General features: G+C 38.7%; 1 protein-coding gene across 7 annotated transcripts in view; it reads right to left on the bottom strand.

Annotated features, from left to right (window-relative positions):
* Positions 1-12,673, bottom strand: part of USP46 (ubiquitin specific peptidase 46) — a 74,166-nt gene extending 61,493 nt beyond the window's left edge. For 3 of the 7 annotated variants that reach the window (XM_074229446.1, XM_074229439.1, XM_074229445.1), the window contains exon 1: positions 12,562-12,673. In XM_074229446.1, the coding sequence (XP_074085547.1) occupies positions 12,562-12,597 (36 nt within the window). In that variant the 5' untranslated portion in view covers positions 12,598-12,673. The other 4 variants (XM_074229443.1, XM_074229444.1, XM_074229441.1 and 1 more) reach the window with 4 other exon arrangements.
* Positions 12,674-18,029: the final 5,356 nt, after the last annotated feature.

The raw sequence follows: 18,029 nt of genomic DNA, 5'->3' as shown, positions 1-18,029 counted from the left end.
TATAGGCCAGTGGCACTTTTGATCCTTTACCATTTTTTTCCAAATCTTAATTATTTGTGTATAAGAAAAATAACAAATGTTGGGAAATCCACTGACCTGACTTTCTCATTAATGGTCTCTGCTTCATGCACCTGAGCTACAAAGTCTCCTGCCAAAGAAAGATGGCTCCAGGACATGAGATACAGTAGAATAACCTGAGATCAGGCTGGAACAGAGAAAACAGAAAACTAAAGTACGCCTAGGGTCAGAGACCAAGCTCAGAAAAAAAATGCATTCCTTGCAGGCACAGGTAAAAGCAATCATTAGAAACAGCAATTAACTTAAAAGTGAAATAGCAGTGTGTGCTACCACTTTGCTGTTATCAAATACATTATATTTATTCTTGAGCAATAACCCTATAATCTATAGTCAGATTTTGTTTTCTTCAAAATAGAATTTATGCTTATTTTACTCATGGAAATTAAAAAACATAAATTTGCTTGGGCATTGCTTACAGGAAACAGGGTCACAGATCAAATCTCATATCTTGCCCTGGTTCTCTAAATTACAAAACTTACTGGCCATCTTACCTAACTCATTTTTACTGTAATTGCATCTGATTTATTTTGGGGAATGATCATAGATGTGGAATTAGAAGAGACACTACCAATTATCTGCTAAATTCAGTCTCTTTCATTTATAAGTGAGTACATTAGAATTCCAGAGATGAATCAGTTCACCTAAGGTGAATTAAAGGCTGAATTAAAATGGCAGAATTTGAACCAACTCCTAGGTTTCCAAATCAAGCCTTCTTTCTACTGCACTATTCCTCTCTCTCTCCCAGTCAGAGATTCCATAAATAGCATATCCTTAGAAAGATTTTTTTCATCTTAAATAACCCAAGTTGGTTACTCTTGCCCCAAATCCTCAAAAGTAGAACAAAGTGAAAATTTTTCTCTCCCAGTCCCTCTCCAATTATTTCTCTATTTTCTTCAGGTAATCAGTTTAACATTTTAAAGCAATTGAGTTATCTGAGTGATATACTTCTCCAGGTAGGATCACTTAATTGCCTGCACCAAAATATTTTGATTTCCAATCTAAAGAAATAACCAAAAGTTTTTACCTACATGATATACCCTTATTATCAGGAAAGGAGAACTGTATCATATCTTAAAATATCTTTTTATTAGAAGTATTTTGCCAAACACATCAACAATTACGTTTCAACTACATTTCAATCTGAATTTGGAGACTGATTTTCCTTTTCTCCAATTCTTCTTTAAAAGTCCTCTCTTGGGGTGGTTAGGTGGCATAGTGGATAAAGCACTGGCCTTGGAGTCAGGAGTACCTGGGTTCAAATCAGGTCTCAGACACTTAATAATTACCTATACGTGTGGCCTTGGGCAAGCCACTTAACCCCATTTGCCTTGCAAAAACCCCCCAAAAAAGTCCTCTCTTTACTTAGAATACCTTTCTACATTAACAAATGAAGTCATTAAGTCATAAGTTCCTTACAAACCCGATATCCCCTTATCAAGTTCCTGTTTTCAAAGCACTATCCTTCAAAATTCAATACTTGACTCTAAAATCTGAACCTACACAAATTCAGTCATCCATTTTTAGGACACAAGACCCTAACTATCCATCTACTAATATTGAAGAAAGCCAGTGGATGGTGACTGTTACTCAGCTATCCCACCTTGATTAATAGACTTTTGAGGCTTTGAGTAATTATTTAAAGCCCTTAGAAGTAACTGGGATAATCAGATGTAAATATAGCCATCTTTCGATGGAGGTCTGAGCTCTAGACTGGTGTCTTTAAGATCTTTCATTACCATAAGATCATAGATGTACAGATGGAAGACACCTTAGAAGTCATCAGATTCAGTCCCATCGTTTTACAGGTGATCTTCATTTGTAAAATGTGATTCAAACATCTGGATCTGTAGATAGCTATCCAGGGTTCTGAGAGGTTGAATGAGAATCAGGTGCTTTTTGTTGAGTTGTTTCAGTTGTGTCCAACTCTTTGCGAGACCATTGAGGATTTTCTTGGAAATCCTCCAGCTCATTTTACAGATGAGGAAACGGAGGCTGAAAACCAGATTAAATGACACCCAGGGTTACACAGCTAGTATCTGAGTCCACATTTGAAGTTAGGTCTTTCTGACTCTTTTCTACTGTGTATTTTATTTTATGCATTTAAACATTGAAAAGCACTATTGTCAAAGGGGTTCACAACACACACAAAAACCCTCTTTCTTGAAAAGAGAAAACTGAGACCTGAAGAGGTAAAGTGACTTCTCCAAAGAATAATCACCACCAATATCTCCTTTTCCCCTTTCTTTTCTGATGGCTCAGCACAACTACATTCTAGAAAAGTTAAAAATAGTACAAAATTCACTATGGCACTTTCATTTTCATTGAGAAATCTGAGGTTCATTTTGAAATAAGTGCTTTTGGGCAGAAGCAAGGTTCATTGTCAAGTTTGTTTTCACAATGGGGCATGGTAAGAAGTTGGTCCCACCTGGCTGTGGCTGTAGTTTCTAGGGAGGAGGTTAGTACAGGTTTGCTTCCATCTAATCCCCTAATCACTCCTGACTCATATGTGCTCAGAGGTGACTATTTAAATCACAGCTTAAAGTAATATTTGCAATTTTTTTTCCTATTTTGTCAGTCTTGTTAAATAAAATATGTGTATGTGTTCTTTTGGAAATATCATTGTTTTGCAGATACTTCTTAGACTCAAGCTTTTCTTCCTGAAAAGAACAATGGAATAAGCCAACACACATTACATAAGTGATAAGCTGTCCTTTCAGTCAATATGAGATCATTTGAAGAGCCAATTATTTAATTTATGGATTGTTCAGTCTAGAAGGTTCCTAGATGCCTCCTAGTATTCATCTTTTATCCATTAGAAGGAAAGGAAAATTGAAATGGAGAAGTTAAAATTTGTCAACTATTCATAGGTATGACAAAGGTTTATTGAATGAAAAAATATCCAATGTTGTTTTATAATTTTAGAATTACCTTTGGATTTACTTCATTCACTTTAAAATGTTATTCAGAATTTAACAATTACTTTAAAGAGAAAATGTTTCTAATATACAGCACAGCCTTTTCTGACCCCCAGCTATCTTATATTTGTTTGATAGCAACTTCTTCTGAGAGAGGGGGAGAGGGGGAGATAGAGAAAGAAGGATGGAGAGAGAGATGATGTATGTATATATGTATATATATCAAGTTTATATCTATAGCTATACAAAAAAAATGTTCTATATCACTATTGATTAAAGAAATTCAACTCAGGGGAGGCTAGGTGGCACAGTGGATAGAGTACCGGCCCTGAAGTCAGGAGGACCTGAGTTCAAATCCGACCTCAGACACTTAATAATTACCTAGCTGTGTGGCCTTCAACTCAAAATAACACCGAGGGACCGACCACATCACAACTATCAGATTGGCTAATATGACAAAAAAGGAAAAACTATCAATGTTGGAGGAGATGTGGGAAGACTGGGACACTAATACACTATCGATGGACTTGTGAATCCATTCAACCATAATGGAAAGCAATTTAGAATTATGCCCAAAGGGCAATAAAACTGTGTATATCCATTGATTCAGCAATACTATTAGGTCTGTATCCCAAAGGGATTTTTTAAAAAGGGAAAAGAGCCTATTTGTACAAAAATATTTATAGCAACTCTTTTTTGTAGTAGGTAAAAATTGGAAATTGAGGGGATATTCATTAATTGAGGAATAACTGAACAAGCCATTCATTGTAATGAAATATTATTATGCCATAACAAATTACAAGCAGAAAGATTTCACAAAAACCTAGAAAGATTTACATGAATTGATACAGAGTGAAGTGTACAGAACCAGAAATACTACAGGAACACTGTATGATGAACAACTGTGAATGACTTTACTATCTCAGCAACATAATGGATCCAAGACAGTCCCGAAGAACTAATGATGAAAAATGCTATTCACCTCTAAAGAAAGAACTGAATGCATACTGAATGCATTTTTCACTTTTTTTTGGTTTTGTTCAAATTTTTCCCCATAAAATCACCAATATGGAAATATTTTCCGTGATTACACATGTCACATTGCTGAATGTCTCAAGGAAAGGCAAGAGGAGAGGGAAAAAATTTGGAACTCAAAACAACATGTAATTGGGAGAAAATAAATATTTAAATTTTTTAAAAACTAGAAAGTCTACCTAAATAAGCACAAAAGAGAAAATCTAAAAGATTAAAGAAACCCATCTGTAGCATTACTAAAGCATATACCTCAAAGAAGGTTAAAGAAAACCCAAAAGGACCTATTTATAGCAATTGTTTTTGTACGGTCAAATAACATTTGACAGTAGGGTCCTTAGAAGAAATGGAGCTAATCAGATAGTCATAGCCATCTTTCTGTTCCCCGTAGTGATGGAGGTTTGAGCTCTGGACTGGTGTCTTAAAATGTTCCATTACCATAGGATCATAGATATATAGATGAAGAGACTTTAGAAGTCATCAAGTCCAATCCTATCATTTTACAGGTGGAAAGGTCTTCATTTGTAAAATGTGATTCAAATATATCCAGATCGGTAGATAGCTATCCAGGGTTCTGAGAGGTTGGATAAGAACTGAGTGCTTTTTGTTATTGTTCAGTTAGAATACTAGCTGGGAAATGACTCAACAAATTATGGTTTATGGATGCAATGGATTACTATTGCAATATAAGAAAAGACAAAAGAGACAGTTTTAGAGAAACTTAGGAAGATTTGTGTGAACTGATAGAAGAGTGAGACAGGCAAAATAAGAATAATTTATACTATAATAATATTGTAAAAATAAACAACTCTGAAAGACTTTTTAAAAAGTCTTCCATTTTGTAGGGGATTGGAAATGACTGCTGACTGTTGCCTGAATGGTTACATGCATCAAAAAAAAAGTCTTTTCTATGGCAGATTTTATAAGTCATATTCCCTTCATTCCTTTTCCAGCTCTGTTTCTAACTGGATAGACTTTGCCTCAGTTCTCAGCTGCCATCTCTACCTTGAATTAACCTTAGAACCTGGGAACTCTTCTAGCTGTGACCTGCCTGGATCTAGCAGATTCCCTGCTTCCATTGATAAATTAATTCTTCATATTGGTTTCCTTTTGGAGAAGGGCCTAGGCTAGCCAAACTTCAATCCCCTCCTTCACTGTGCTTCTGACTTTTCAGAATTTCAGTCCTTTCCTTTTTTAAATTATTTTCTATCTATTCTGAATATAGCTTGCTTTCTATATCTTGCTGTTTTTAAGTTGTCTCTCCCATTAAATTGTAAGCTCCTTGAAGGCAAGGTCTCTCTTCTGCCTCTTTTTGTATCCCCCCCGCCAGTACTTAGCATTTGGTAGATGTTTAATAAATGTTTATTAATTGATTGACCCCAAGCTTCTATGCAGGCCTCTTCTCCCCAGCCTTCTCTCCTTTTGGAGAGAAGACCTTCCCCATTAAAATGGAAGTTCCTTGAGAAGAATGACTATCTTTTTGCTTGCCTTTGGATCTCCAATGTTCTGCCTAGTACTCAGGACCTAGAAAGTGCTTAATAAATGCTTGTAGCCTTGTATTCAAAAAATATATAGATATCTAGAATTTGCTATGGATTTACATAATTAAAAAAGAACAGAGAATCACATTTTCTCAGAATTGGAAGTGACCTCAGAAGTCATCTAGTCCCATATATAGCTGACCAAGAATCCACACTAAAGCAACATCCCTGGCAAGTGATGCCTCAAAAAGCCTCAGTGAGGGGGATGGAGATATCCACTATTTCTCAAGGATGTCCATTCTACTTGAATTGTTAGAATGGTTTTCTGGAAGTGGTATCTACAACTGATTCTTTTCGATATCAACTCCAATGCTCTTCAATTTGCTCCTAGTGATCAAACCCCAGTTTAATGGCTAGTAAAAGTTGTAACAATCCATCTAGAATACTAGTTTTCAAGACAACATAAGATTCTGAAAAATAAAGTGTAGGTTTAAAAAAGTACCCTCAGAATACCTCTCACAAATCTGTGTTCAGGCAGGAAATGGTAAAGAACACTGCATGAAACTTAACTGAAGAAAACTGCATTTATGTGGAAATAAGATAATAACTGAACATTACTTCCTAGAAGGATACCAAAGTGCTTTTAAGTAAACACAAAAAAAAATCTATAAGTTCTCCACTTCCATAAAAACTGCTAAAAACATACTTTTCTCTTATACTCACTTTAACTGAACCAAAGTTACTTATCATAATTAACAACAATGAGCTAAACTGAGATGGGGTTTGGAATAATAATGACTTCCTTCATTTAAGGACTGGCAAGGAAAAGTCTGTCCTAAAATCTATCATCTTTTTGTTAATACCAAGTTGAACTTTTTCCCTTTCAGCTGTCATTCCTTCATCTTATCCCCTTAACTATCACAAGACAGTCATGTCTCTTCCTTAAGATACACACACAAAGAAGGGTTCCAAGGTTGAATGTTTTTTACCAGAAGATATCAGAGAGCATTTCATTAAACATTCAATTCAACAAATATTTATTAAATGCCTGTTAAGTGCAAAGACAGGGAAGGACTAAAATATCCTTAGAGGTAGTAGAAAGAAGACTGGCAGTCAAGGTACAACTTCAAGGATTTAAGCTGTAAGGACCTTTAGTGATCAATCACCTTAAACTTTTAAGATCAAAGGCATTGCCTTCAATTAGGCTAAAAGCTGATTCCATCTTGGAATCACCATGAAACTCAGAATGAGTAATTCTACACTTAAACTAAATTAGAACCCAAAGTAAATGCTAGAACTCTATGGAACAAAAACAAACAAAAACCAACTGTATGAAGCATTCTGGCCTCACAACTACTTATTAGCTTAGATTTTTTTTCTTTAAAAAACACTCAAATATGCCTTTGCTAGTTCATCTAAATAGTTCAGGTCTTGCAATTAAGAATCATTGCAGATGTTTTTTCATACTCTACCAATGTTTCACTTTACCACAACTAGAGGCTTGAATGTTGCAAAACTACAATGGTCAAATGTGAATGGCTAACCAGAGTGGAAAACTAAGGAAAAAATATTTAGTGATCTCTCTGAATGAACTTGGGAAACCTATCTCATAGGTTTTTGTGAGGAAAGTTCTTTTTTTATTTTTTAGGTTTTTTTGCAAGGCAATGGGGTTGAGTGGCTTGCCCAAGGCCACACAGCTAGGTAATTATTAAGTGTCTGAGGCCAGATTTGAACTCAGGTACTCCTGACTCCAGGGCCGGTGCTCTATCCACTGTGCCACCTAGCCTCCCCTGTGAGGAAAGTTCTTAATAAACCTTTCATGAGAAATAGAAATGTGAAGATAATATTACATAAAATATAATGACTGACAAAGCTTTTTAAAATACTGATTAGGAGTAAGGCAAGAATGAAAAAATGAACAGTCTAAACTACAGAAAATTAAAAAGAAACAGAGGGCAGCTAGATGGTGCAGTCAATATAGCACCACCCCTGAGTCAGAAGGGCCTGAGTTCAAACCTGACCTCAGACACTTAATAATTGCCTAGTTGTGTGACCTTGGGCAAGTCACTAAACCCTACTGCCTTAATAAATAAAATTTTAAAAAAAGAAACAAATTATTTTCAATTATATGCAAATATCAACTGTCATAGACAAATCTACATGAATGAGATTTTTTTAATTATGTACAGTACACATTCAATATCATGACAGTGGTATGATTAGCTAAATCCCAAATAAAAGAAGGTTGAATATATCTTAATATTTACATCATGAGTTCATGAACCTGGGAAATAATTGGGGAAAGAACTGATGGAAGTAATTCCCTCTTATTACATTATTTGATTTGATTTGGATCTATTTTACAAGCATTTCCCTTTAACACAATTTCCATTCTCATATTTGAACTTTGGAACAACTATCATCTCCCTTTCATTTTATCCACTTTCAGGTTTTAGTTTCCCAAATCAATAAACTAGGCAGCTGAAACCCTATAATCTGATTTTAAGGACTTATAGCTGATTCTCCTAAACTAACTGAACACAGAGTTATCCAGTGGGCTTAGTTCCTAATTATTTCAAGAATATCATGAATAGAGGCAGCTAGATGGCTCAGTGGATAGAGTACCAGACCTGAAGTCAAGAGGATCTGGGTTCAAATCCAGCCTCAAACCTTATACTTACTAGCTGTGTGACCTTGGGAAATCATTTAACCCCATTGCCATGCATAAAAAAAAAAGAATATCATTGATAAGTAGCAACTAACTATACTAAATTAGTTATTTCCTAAATTTACATTTTTTTCCAACTCTGACCTCAGAGAAATAAATCATTTATTTGTCCAGATGGATGAAAAAAATCTCCAAAAATGTCATCTAGATTTAGGAATTTTTAGCTTTAGCTATTTACTATGGTATTCAAAAATGGCATTTCAAGGCAATAATATTTACTTTTTTCTTAAAGAATCAATTAAAAAAACATATAATGATCACTAAAAATTTTTAATATTTAGAAAAAAGCAGTGAAAAATCTTAGTCAAGTCGGACAAGTCACAACCCCACTGCCTTAAAATCTTAATAAAGGAAGGGACTTTAAGAGTCACCTAATCTAATGCTCTTATTTTACATATGAGGAAAAATAGATCCAGAGAAATGAATGGATTTGCCAAATTTGTACAACTGGCAGAGTCAAGATGAACCAGAGGATTCTGGCCTCTCAATCCAATGCCATCTCCATCATGCAACATCTTATAATAATCTATAATGAATACATAATACATAAGGAAAGACCTCAACAAACATTGATTGATCAGGTAGTGTGTGTGTGTGTGTATCTTTTTTATAGTCTTTGACTAATTATATCTGATTATTTAGCAAATAGAAGTTTTTGATAAGATCTTCCTTAGCATCACAATGTAAGAAACTGAGACCAAAAATGAAGCACAGTAATTTGTCCTAAACCATAATCTAAGTCAGCTGCATAGGGAAAAGGCCCAATTTTTACTAAAACTATTTCTAACTCTAGATTTTATTGACTCTAATTAAACTCTACTTAATACAAAAGCCATAAATTCAGCACGCATCATATGGTTTTTAAAGAAATAAATATCACATCTCCATATCAGTTGAATAGAGAGAAAGCAAGATATAGCCATTAATCCAACAATAATGGTAATGAGATACATTTAAACCATTTGTGTCAATTAAAGTCACATTTTTAAATATCATTTGACATCTCCAAACAAAAGCTTCTTTTTTCTTTTTCTTCTGAAAAGCAATCAAGTTCTCATTTTTCATCTGTCAATATTTTAAAGCTCAATACATCAATTTGTAGGATACTGACTATGCTGAAGATCCAGCAAAGCTTTCTTTAACCAGCCATAAACATTTCAACATAATTTAGTAACTAATGCATTCTGAAATTACAACACACCAGTCAAGCAAGCTTTGTTACCTTTGAACTAGACACTGTGGCCAGGATGACATTCCTTAAGCAAGTTTATCAAGAAGTGCTATGACAAGGGTTCAAATGGGGAAAAAATATTAATACAAATAACTTCCCAATCAACTGGGAAAACTTCTGGGATTTTGTCTTTATTGTATATTTAAATTGTGTAGAGAAGAAAAATTTTATTTCTCAATCATGTGACTATTAGTTGCTGTTTTCTTATATCTCCCCAGCTTATTTCCATTTTGGTCAAGAAAACAAATCCTCTTCTCAATACAGGTCTTAGTTTTGTTGAATCTCAAATAAAGAGATGAAATCCTTTTACATCCTTCCTTAATACACATCAGCCTTTTCAAACTGAATGTGCCAAACCCAGCCTGTCTAAAAAAGTAACCTCAAAGTCAATCAGTTATCCCTGCTATTTGTTACAGAGAGACTGAAACTAGAGCTGAACAAACACCTTGACAAGGAATAAGACATGGATGAATAAAAACAGATTTCAGAGTTAAAATGAAGGAAGGAGGAGACTCATTAAAAAAAAACCTACCTGAAAACAATTCATCATCAAATGCAAACCCTAAAAGTGAAGTCCAATGAGTATTTATGTCTGATCAGATGAAAAAAGCAGCATCTCAGTCAGAAGTAAACTCATCTCACCAAACATTCTCCTCTGGCTCAGTCAGATAGGGAGGGGCTGAAATTACTTATGTGTTTTTAAAAGGGGGAGTGGTCATGATTTTCCACTCCACCTCCCTGTTTACATTATTATTTTGTTTGACTAGCATCTCCTTTGCAAAGTACTGGACACTTAGGATTATTTGCATTTGTAACTGTTGCCACCAAGACTGCCAACAGACAGTAAAATTTCCATTTTAATACCAGAGAAAAGTGAAGCCAAGAAAAGTTAAATGGCTTGACCAGTAAAAGAGTTAGCACAGACGTATTTGGCATTCCATTTAGGGTTCACTATTTATTGAATTGAAAAAGAACCATTAAATCTGATTCCTCATTAGTTCTCTTTGTAAGAAGATATGGAGACAGGTGAGCCTTTGTCACCTCATCTCTCTAACTCCACACAGGCCCCCAGTGTGTAACTCTCAACATTTCATTCACTGACAGGTACAAACAGACTCAAGTTGTATAGGGAAGAGCAAGAAACTGATTCTCAACTGCCAAGATACTCCATGACCTTCCCCCTACCCATATTGAGAGCAAAGGTAGAAGGGGATGGGGCTGAGAGAGATCCTGAATCATCTCCACCAAAATATTGTCAGCTTCCTCCTCTGGTTTCTTGCTTTGCCATTCTGGCCTGTGATGCCCAGTGGAGAACAGCTCTGCAGCAAAAAGGACAGTACAAGAGGCACATCCAAGAAAAACCACAAAAATATTTCAGTGTCCCCTGAAAAAGCCAATTTCTCTTTCATTCCCATGACCACCATTCACTGTGAGACTGTTGCCAGTCTACGCTGAAACAGTATCCACCAGGAATCATAAAAAATGAAGAGCAAACTGAAACAACAGTTTTCCTTTTTCTAGGCAGGTAACATTTTTTTTTCTTCCTCAATGCATGAATGCACATATAGAGAAGACCAGGAGACCCGATCTCCTTCAGAAGAGAAGGAAGAAGAAAATTAAGAAGAGTCTCACAGCAATTATAATTCTCTCTGTGCCAGTAACCATTTCTGGTTTCTCCAAGTTCTAGTATACACTTTGCAAGCCATGTCAGTGATCATAGAAACACTAGCCTAACAGTTAAGAGGATGCTGTGTTCCATCCTACAGATAAAACAGGGTTCACCAATACTCTCCTTTGCCATGTGTTAGGCTGGCATGCCAGGTGTGAAATAGAAGATAAACTCATGGGGTGGTGGGAGAGAGAAGGGCAGGTCTGATCACTTTACGTCAGGGGTTCCCAACTCAAGTCTCACTTTTAATTTAGCTACTCTCATCCAAGCCTCCTCAAATTCCATCTAGAAGCCTGTTCTACCAGTGTCCTGAGAGCTCCAAAATACGGAGATTACTAAATAAAAGATAGTACAAGAATTGGCGCAATGGTTCCCAGCAGTATGTATCCTAGGATGGCTGAATGAATGCTGATAGGAACTGGAGAGTGAACAAACAGAATGGCACACCCAGCAGAGGATCCTAAGGCCGGAGGGGAACCGCAGGCGGCTAGCAGGCTGAGAATGACTGCCTCAGTCCAGGGCAGGCTGGCATCCTCCAGAGCAGTGCTATCCATGCCAACAACGTGGACACAGAGACTCCCGTAGGGTGGGCTAGAGACTTGGGAAAACTGTCGTTGGAGAACCTGCAAAGGCTCGGGAAGTCCCGGGGAAGAGAAGCAGAAGTTAAAGTAACTGGTGTGGGCAGCCGAGCCCCACCTGAGGGCAAGCAATAACTCTGCTTGCTTTTCGCTATCTCCCCTCTGACCCCCCAGGATTTGCTGAGGAGCTAGAAAAGGGAGGACCACAACTGCATGGCATTACGCAGCTCGGGCCAGAGGGCCTCCAAATGCCACGGATTTCTGGATAACATGATCCCTCCCCTTCACAGATGGGGAAAAGCCGAGGCACCTGGGTGGAAACGAAGTGGTTTGGGGGTTTTGTTGTGGATTTTTCTGAACAAATCAAGGCACGGAGGCAGGAACCCAAGGGAAAGCTCTGCAGCATACTTTTTACCAAATTCTTGCATATTTTTCAACCTTGCAAATGTCATCAACATTTGCAACGGAGTTCAGCGACGCAATCCTCCAGGATGGGGGGGCGGGGAGGAGGGTCGGGATTCCAGACGCGCATTCTCCCACGGCGGGGTCACAGGGCTGGGGTTTCCCCCAGACGCCAGCCCACCCCCCACCGGGCACCCGCCGGGCTCAGCCCCAGCGCGGGAGGGGGCAGCAGCGTGGCGGGACCCGGCGGGACCCTGCGGAGGAAGGCTTCTCCCCCTGCCGCTGCTCGGGCCACTTTAGACCTTGCCCTTCTCGCCGGCGACCACCTCCCCACCCCCACCCTCCACCTAGCCCTGGGCCCCGGGAAGGGCTGCTCCCCTGGAGCTTCCTTTCCTTCCCTCTGCTCCCCACTCCTTCCAGTCAGCCTCCAGGCCGGCTGGTACTCACCATATTACAGATGGAGGCGATGTTTCGGACAGTCATTAGTCTAAAGGTTGCAGTGATCCCGCACCGCCATCTTTATGAGGTGAAAACAGAAATGCCCATGGTCGAGAGCTTGGGGGGGGGGGGGGGGAGGGACGGGCGGGGGAGGCGGATCGGGGTCCGGGTTTCGGTTTGATTTGGTTCTGGGCTGGAGGGGGTGGGGGAGGAGGAAGGGAAGGCGGGCGGGGGGAGTGGGGAGTGGCGGGAGTGAGCAGCAGCAGCTGCGGGAGGAGCTGGAGGAGGAGGAGGAGGAGGAGGAGGAGGAGGAGGAGGAGGAGGAGGAGGAGGAGGAGGAGGAGGAGGAGGAGGAGGAGGAGGAGGAGGAGGAGGAGGAGGAGGAGGAGGAGGAGGGGGGAAGCTAGATCAGCCTCCCAGGCCGGCCCACTTCCCCGCGCTGCCTGCAGCAGCGGAGCCCCCGAAGTGTGGGCGCTGCCTCCTCCGCCGACTTCCCCACCCACAGCATCCCCTCCTCCCGCTGCGGGGCTCTGGGGCTCCGGCTAGGGGCGCGCCCCTCGCATGCCCCCCTTCCTCCTGCTGCTGGCCCTCCACGCCCCTCCAACCCTACCCCTGCCTCTCGGCTTGACCGTTTCGGGTGTAAGGCCGTGGGGGAGAGGGGAGGCGATGGACTTTCCTTCCGGACTCGAAAAACTCCCGGCTTTCAGAAGCTGCGGTGGCAGCGCCAGACCCCTAACATCTTCCTCCTCCTCCTCCTCCTCCTTCGCCGCCGCCTCTGCTTGGTCCTAGCTGCTGTTCTCTCCATTTCGGCTCATCGCCAGGGGATGGACTTTGACAAGTGCCGCCGGGGAGGAAGGGGGCAACACCACTAATTGGCATAGGCTGGCACCAACCCAGCCTAGCGGACTGAGGGGAAGCTGCCCACTCAGCCAATCGGGTGCCCGGCAGCAGAGGGGAATTCTCTGTTGTTGCTTCAGCCTGGCACCTGAGGGGGAGATGAAAGAGAGAAGACTAAAGAATCCTGCCCCCTCACCCAACACACACACACACACACACACACACACACACACAAAGTGAAAGTATGGCCCTTGGGGCTGATTGTGAGTCCAATGCATTCCTCCTTTTGGGGAGAGAGGAGGATGGGAAAAGAGGGCCAGAGGTATATGTTTAAGTTTCCCCTTAGTCTTTCTGCCAGATGGCATCATTGAATATTAGAGAAAGCAAAATAGGGTCAAGACTTGGGAGTGGTCAGGAAGCTTCTCAACCCCTGGGGCTGACTAGTTGGTTGGATAAAAGGACCTGGCAGGAAAGAGAAATCTGGGTTTGGGCAGAGGCCAGAAATAATATGCCCAACCATTATATATCCATGTCATTAACAAATGGGAGTTCTGGGCAAATATTTAACAACGGTTCCATCACCACCACCCCTCCCCAAAACACAACAGCAACATCAGAATAAAGCCCAAAGAATCCTATTTCTCTCCCTGGCTTTGAGAAATAAAAATGCTTGCCTCTAGGGATCTCAACATGAACTAATGAGTATTTTTACAGTTAATTTATTAAGTGCCTGCTATGTTCAGTCAACCATTCCCACATTCAGTTGCTGGAAGATTTGTAGGAGGGTTTTGATCTCTATGGAGTGTTGTAGGCCTACCCCAAATCTCAAATTAAGGCCATATGAAATCAGAACTACAGACCATACATAAACCAAGTAATTTAATGGCAGCTTGGTTCTATTGACTTTTGAGTCAAAAGACCCTAGTTCAAATCTTGTCTCTGCCACTTATAAAGCTGAAGAATCATGTGACTGAAAGGAGCTGGACTAAATGATAATGCTGATGTTTGTCTTTCCTTCACAAAGACCATAACATCAGGAAAGTAATACTAGGGCATGCACATGAATTGGATTTGAGTGAGGGGGTGCTATGCCAAGTCCCAGAACTTCACTTTCTCATCAGGAGTCATCTGAGTCCAATGGCCAAATCAGGATAATTGGAGATGGCCCTGGATGTGAAGCAATCAGGGTTAAGTGACTTGCCAAGACTGGACTATCTGACTATGTTGCCACATCTAGCTGCCCTTAATTGATAACATTCCTTCCAGCACTATGTCTGTGATGGTGATATTAGGAGAAAGGAACAAAGTTAAAAATGTCCACTATGAAAACTTAAAACAAAGCAGACTAAAATGTCCTCTTTCCCTAGCTTCTGTTGTATCAGTAGTGTACCTATGATTAAGCACTGAAGCAAAAGAAACTAAATTCAATTCAACTTCTTACTATCTAGCAGCTATAGTCTATTAGTTATTTGGAATGTTGGGTTTGCTCTACATTTCAAAAATATTTCAGGAATAGAATAGGTTAGGAGATTACTTGAAATATTAACTATTCTTAACATCTCTGAAGGTGTTTCTCAATATATGATCCAAATTCTCACAGTACAGACAAAATTCACATTAGGTTAACATTTAAAATTCTCTCTCCATCAGAATTTAATTTTCTTTCCAAGTGTTAGCTCAAAAGACTGCAAAATTCATGGACCCAAATAGCATATATATTTGTGTATGTGTATACATATATGTGTGTGTCAAAGTTAGAAAATATAATAATATAATCATTAAGTTTCTATTCCATATGGTATGGCATCATATCACTGAGTTCTATAAAAGCAAGTAAAATGACTATGTTCAGTGGCCTTCTAAAAGCTTAATGGCTAAAACAAACATCATCAATATGGACAAATAGAAGGAAATTCAAGCCAAGAGATGTACAACAAATCAATAGAGCACAACCGACCTCTCCAGGGTCATGAATAATTAACTGCATTTTTACAATGTAGCAGAGATTAGCCAGCAATGATATAGCTTTGAAGCCAGAGTCTTGAATGGGAGAAGAAGCCACTCACTTCACTACAAAGGAGGACTCTAAGGAGGAGATAGGAATGTAAAGCTTTGAAGTAATGGGGAGGTCCTGGCAGAGCTCAGAGCAAAGTGTGTCATATGCATTGTCATCATTGCTGTCCTGACTTCTCTTTATGATACTTGATGCATGTGATCTCATGTAATCTTCATAACAAGCCTCTGAGATAGATACAAGTAATTTATATTTCTATATCAGTTTACAGAACATTTCCCTATTCGAAACTCAATTAGATAGGAAATGAAGTCTGACGTGCCCATCCTCAAATGGGAAAATATCTTTGGCAAAGTGGCAGAACTGACTTAGATGTAGAGTTTCCTAACTCTACATCCAGTTCTCTTTGTATTATATCATATCTTCTCTCAGGAAACCTAGAAAACAATAGCATGTCTAAAGATTCAAAATTGGGTCTAGGCAAAGTAGATAACAAGCCACCTTTTCTTTCTCATCCTCTGTGATTCCTGACCATAGCTTTCTTCAAAGCTTGAAGATCAATCTATCTTATGTATTAGAACGATTTCTTTGGTTCTGTTATCTCTCATTTTCTCACAACGTGAGCAGACATTTCCAATTCTTGCTGTTGCCTTTTATACAACTCATCACGGCCGAGTTATCAATGGTAATATGCTGAATGATTCATAATTTTCATTCTTCCAAGATCATGGTGGTGTTCTATGACTCATAGCCATATCCATATCCAATGGGAGGATATTGGTATTTTAAAAAGAGAGACTTCTGTACTAGCAGACAGTTTAGAATTGTTGAAAAAACTGTGCTGAACAATTTCCCAAATTCAGACATGGGTTCAAGTCTCTCTGGAACATATTAACTTATGTGATCTATGACAAATAATTTAATCTCTCCATGCCCCTGAGCAACTCTGTAAGCCTTTACATAGCAAAATGTATGCTGGTGTGCATTAGAACATGTTTACACATCAGGAATTGTTTATAATAAAAAAAGTTACAGATCTGGCCAAAAAAAGTGCAAATATTTATATACATACTTATACATGCACACATGAATACATACATGTGTAAATATGCACTATATATTTGTAAACTAATTCAACAGGCTATTGCTCAGAATCTAAGGGTAGTACCCCTTCTAGGAATACTCACTCTCATATTTTGGGTCTTCAAGAGAACAACTACTCAATGCTCAAGATACTTTGTGGGTCCATACTCCTAAAACTATAGCTCATGAGGACTTGAAATATGTCACCAAGTTCAAAGAATTAATTCAAAATAAAAACATCTATTGAAATGGAAAAGTATTACAAAACATTTCTGCCATAAACCAGAGGAAGACTTTCCCACAAATGTATATAGTACTGGTAGGAAGAATCAGCACTTACTTATAAGAGTATATTAATAGAAAATCACACATGTAAGGAATGTAAGGAATAGATCATCAAAAGCCACTTATACCTTAGAAACTCCTCACATTACTTTCCTTGGGTATGATATGTGCTAAGCAAGTCACTCTGCTGTCATCTGTGGGCTTGCTCCTCCCCAAAACTACACTCTTGGATCCAGCACTGGGTCAGGTGTCTTATGGCTAGGTGCTTCTGCTGCAAGATTCCATTGCCAAAGGAAGAGAAAAAGAAAATCATTCTCCCCTCAGATGCATTTTTAAAGAGATGTGAAGAATGATTTGCTCTCTAGAACTGCATTCTAAGTACCTAGATGACCTCAACTTCCAGAGATGCTTCTTTTCTCAGAACCTGCTGTTATTTTTTAAAAATCATCAAGGAGATGAGTAATCCTTCAGCCAATCTATGACTATCCACCCTATAATTCCCTTAAGTTATTGAACTTTTTTTTACTCATCATAAAGACTTCTTTAAAATTCAACTTATATATTACTCATTGAATAATCCAAGTTTGAAAGGAGCAAAACCTCATATTCCATTGTTCTGTTACCTGAACTATACATCCTATAAATGTAAGATACTGAAAAAACTAAAATATATACCCTATTACTTCTGTTATTTGTCCTTTACATTCCAAACATGAAGTAGCAGGTTCTCAATAGAGCGGGGATTTCGAATTGGCAAACACACACACATAGTCAGTATGCATTTTTTTTATTGCTTCCTATATTCATAGAGCAAGTCCTTTTGAATTCCTAGGAATTTGAGTTTGTCATAATACTATAATAATACTATACTTGATATAATTAGTACAATGTCAGTTCTTTGCTTTTGTCTATTAAAAACAATTCCCAATATGGTAATATAATCAGTGTGACTGCTTATAAGTGATTCATGTGCCATAAGGCATAAAATAATGATTGTGAAGTAAATAGCATTAATGTAAAAGGGAACCATCAAAAACCATGAATGCATTTACTTAAGAATTACTGAAATATGTTTTTATTTTCATTGAGAATTTTGAAGGGTAAACTGCAATTTCTCTGAACTATTTTGAAGTACAATCCTGCCAATAAATCCTCTCGAGTCCTTTGATTCCTATTTAAATATATAAAACATCAGAAGATATATAGACAATGGAAATGTTCACTGGACTTGATGCTGCTAACAGATATTCATTATGGA

This window comes from Macrotis lagotis, chromosome 3, assembly GCF_037893015.1.
Source record: "Macrotis lagotis isolate mMagLag1 chromosome 3, bilby.v1.9.chrom.fasta, whole genome shotgun sequence".
In the NCBI taxonomy this organism is placed as follows: Eukaryota; Metazoa; Chordata; class Mammalia; order Peramelemorphia; family Peramelidae; genus Macrotis; species Macrotis lagotis.
This window is presented reverse-complemented; position numbering and strand designations above follow the sequence as displayed.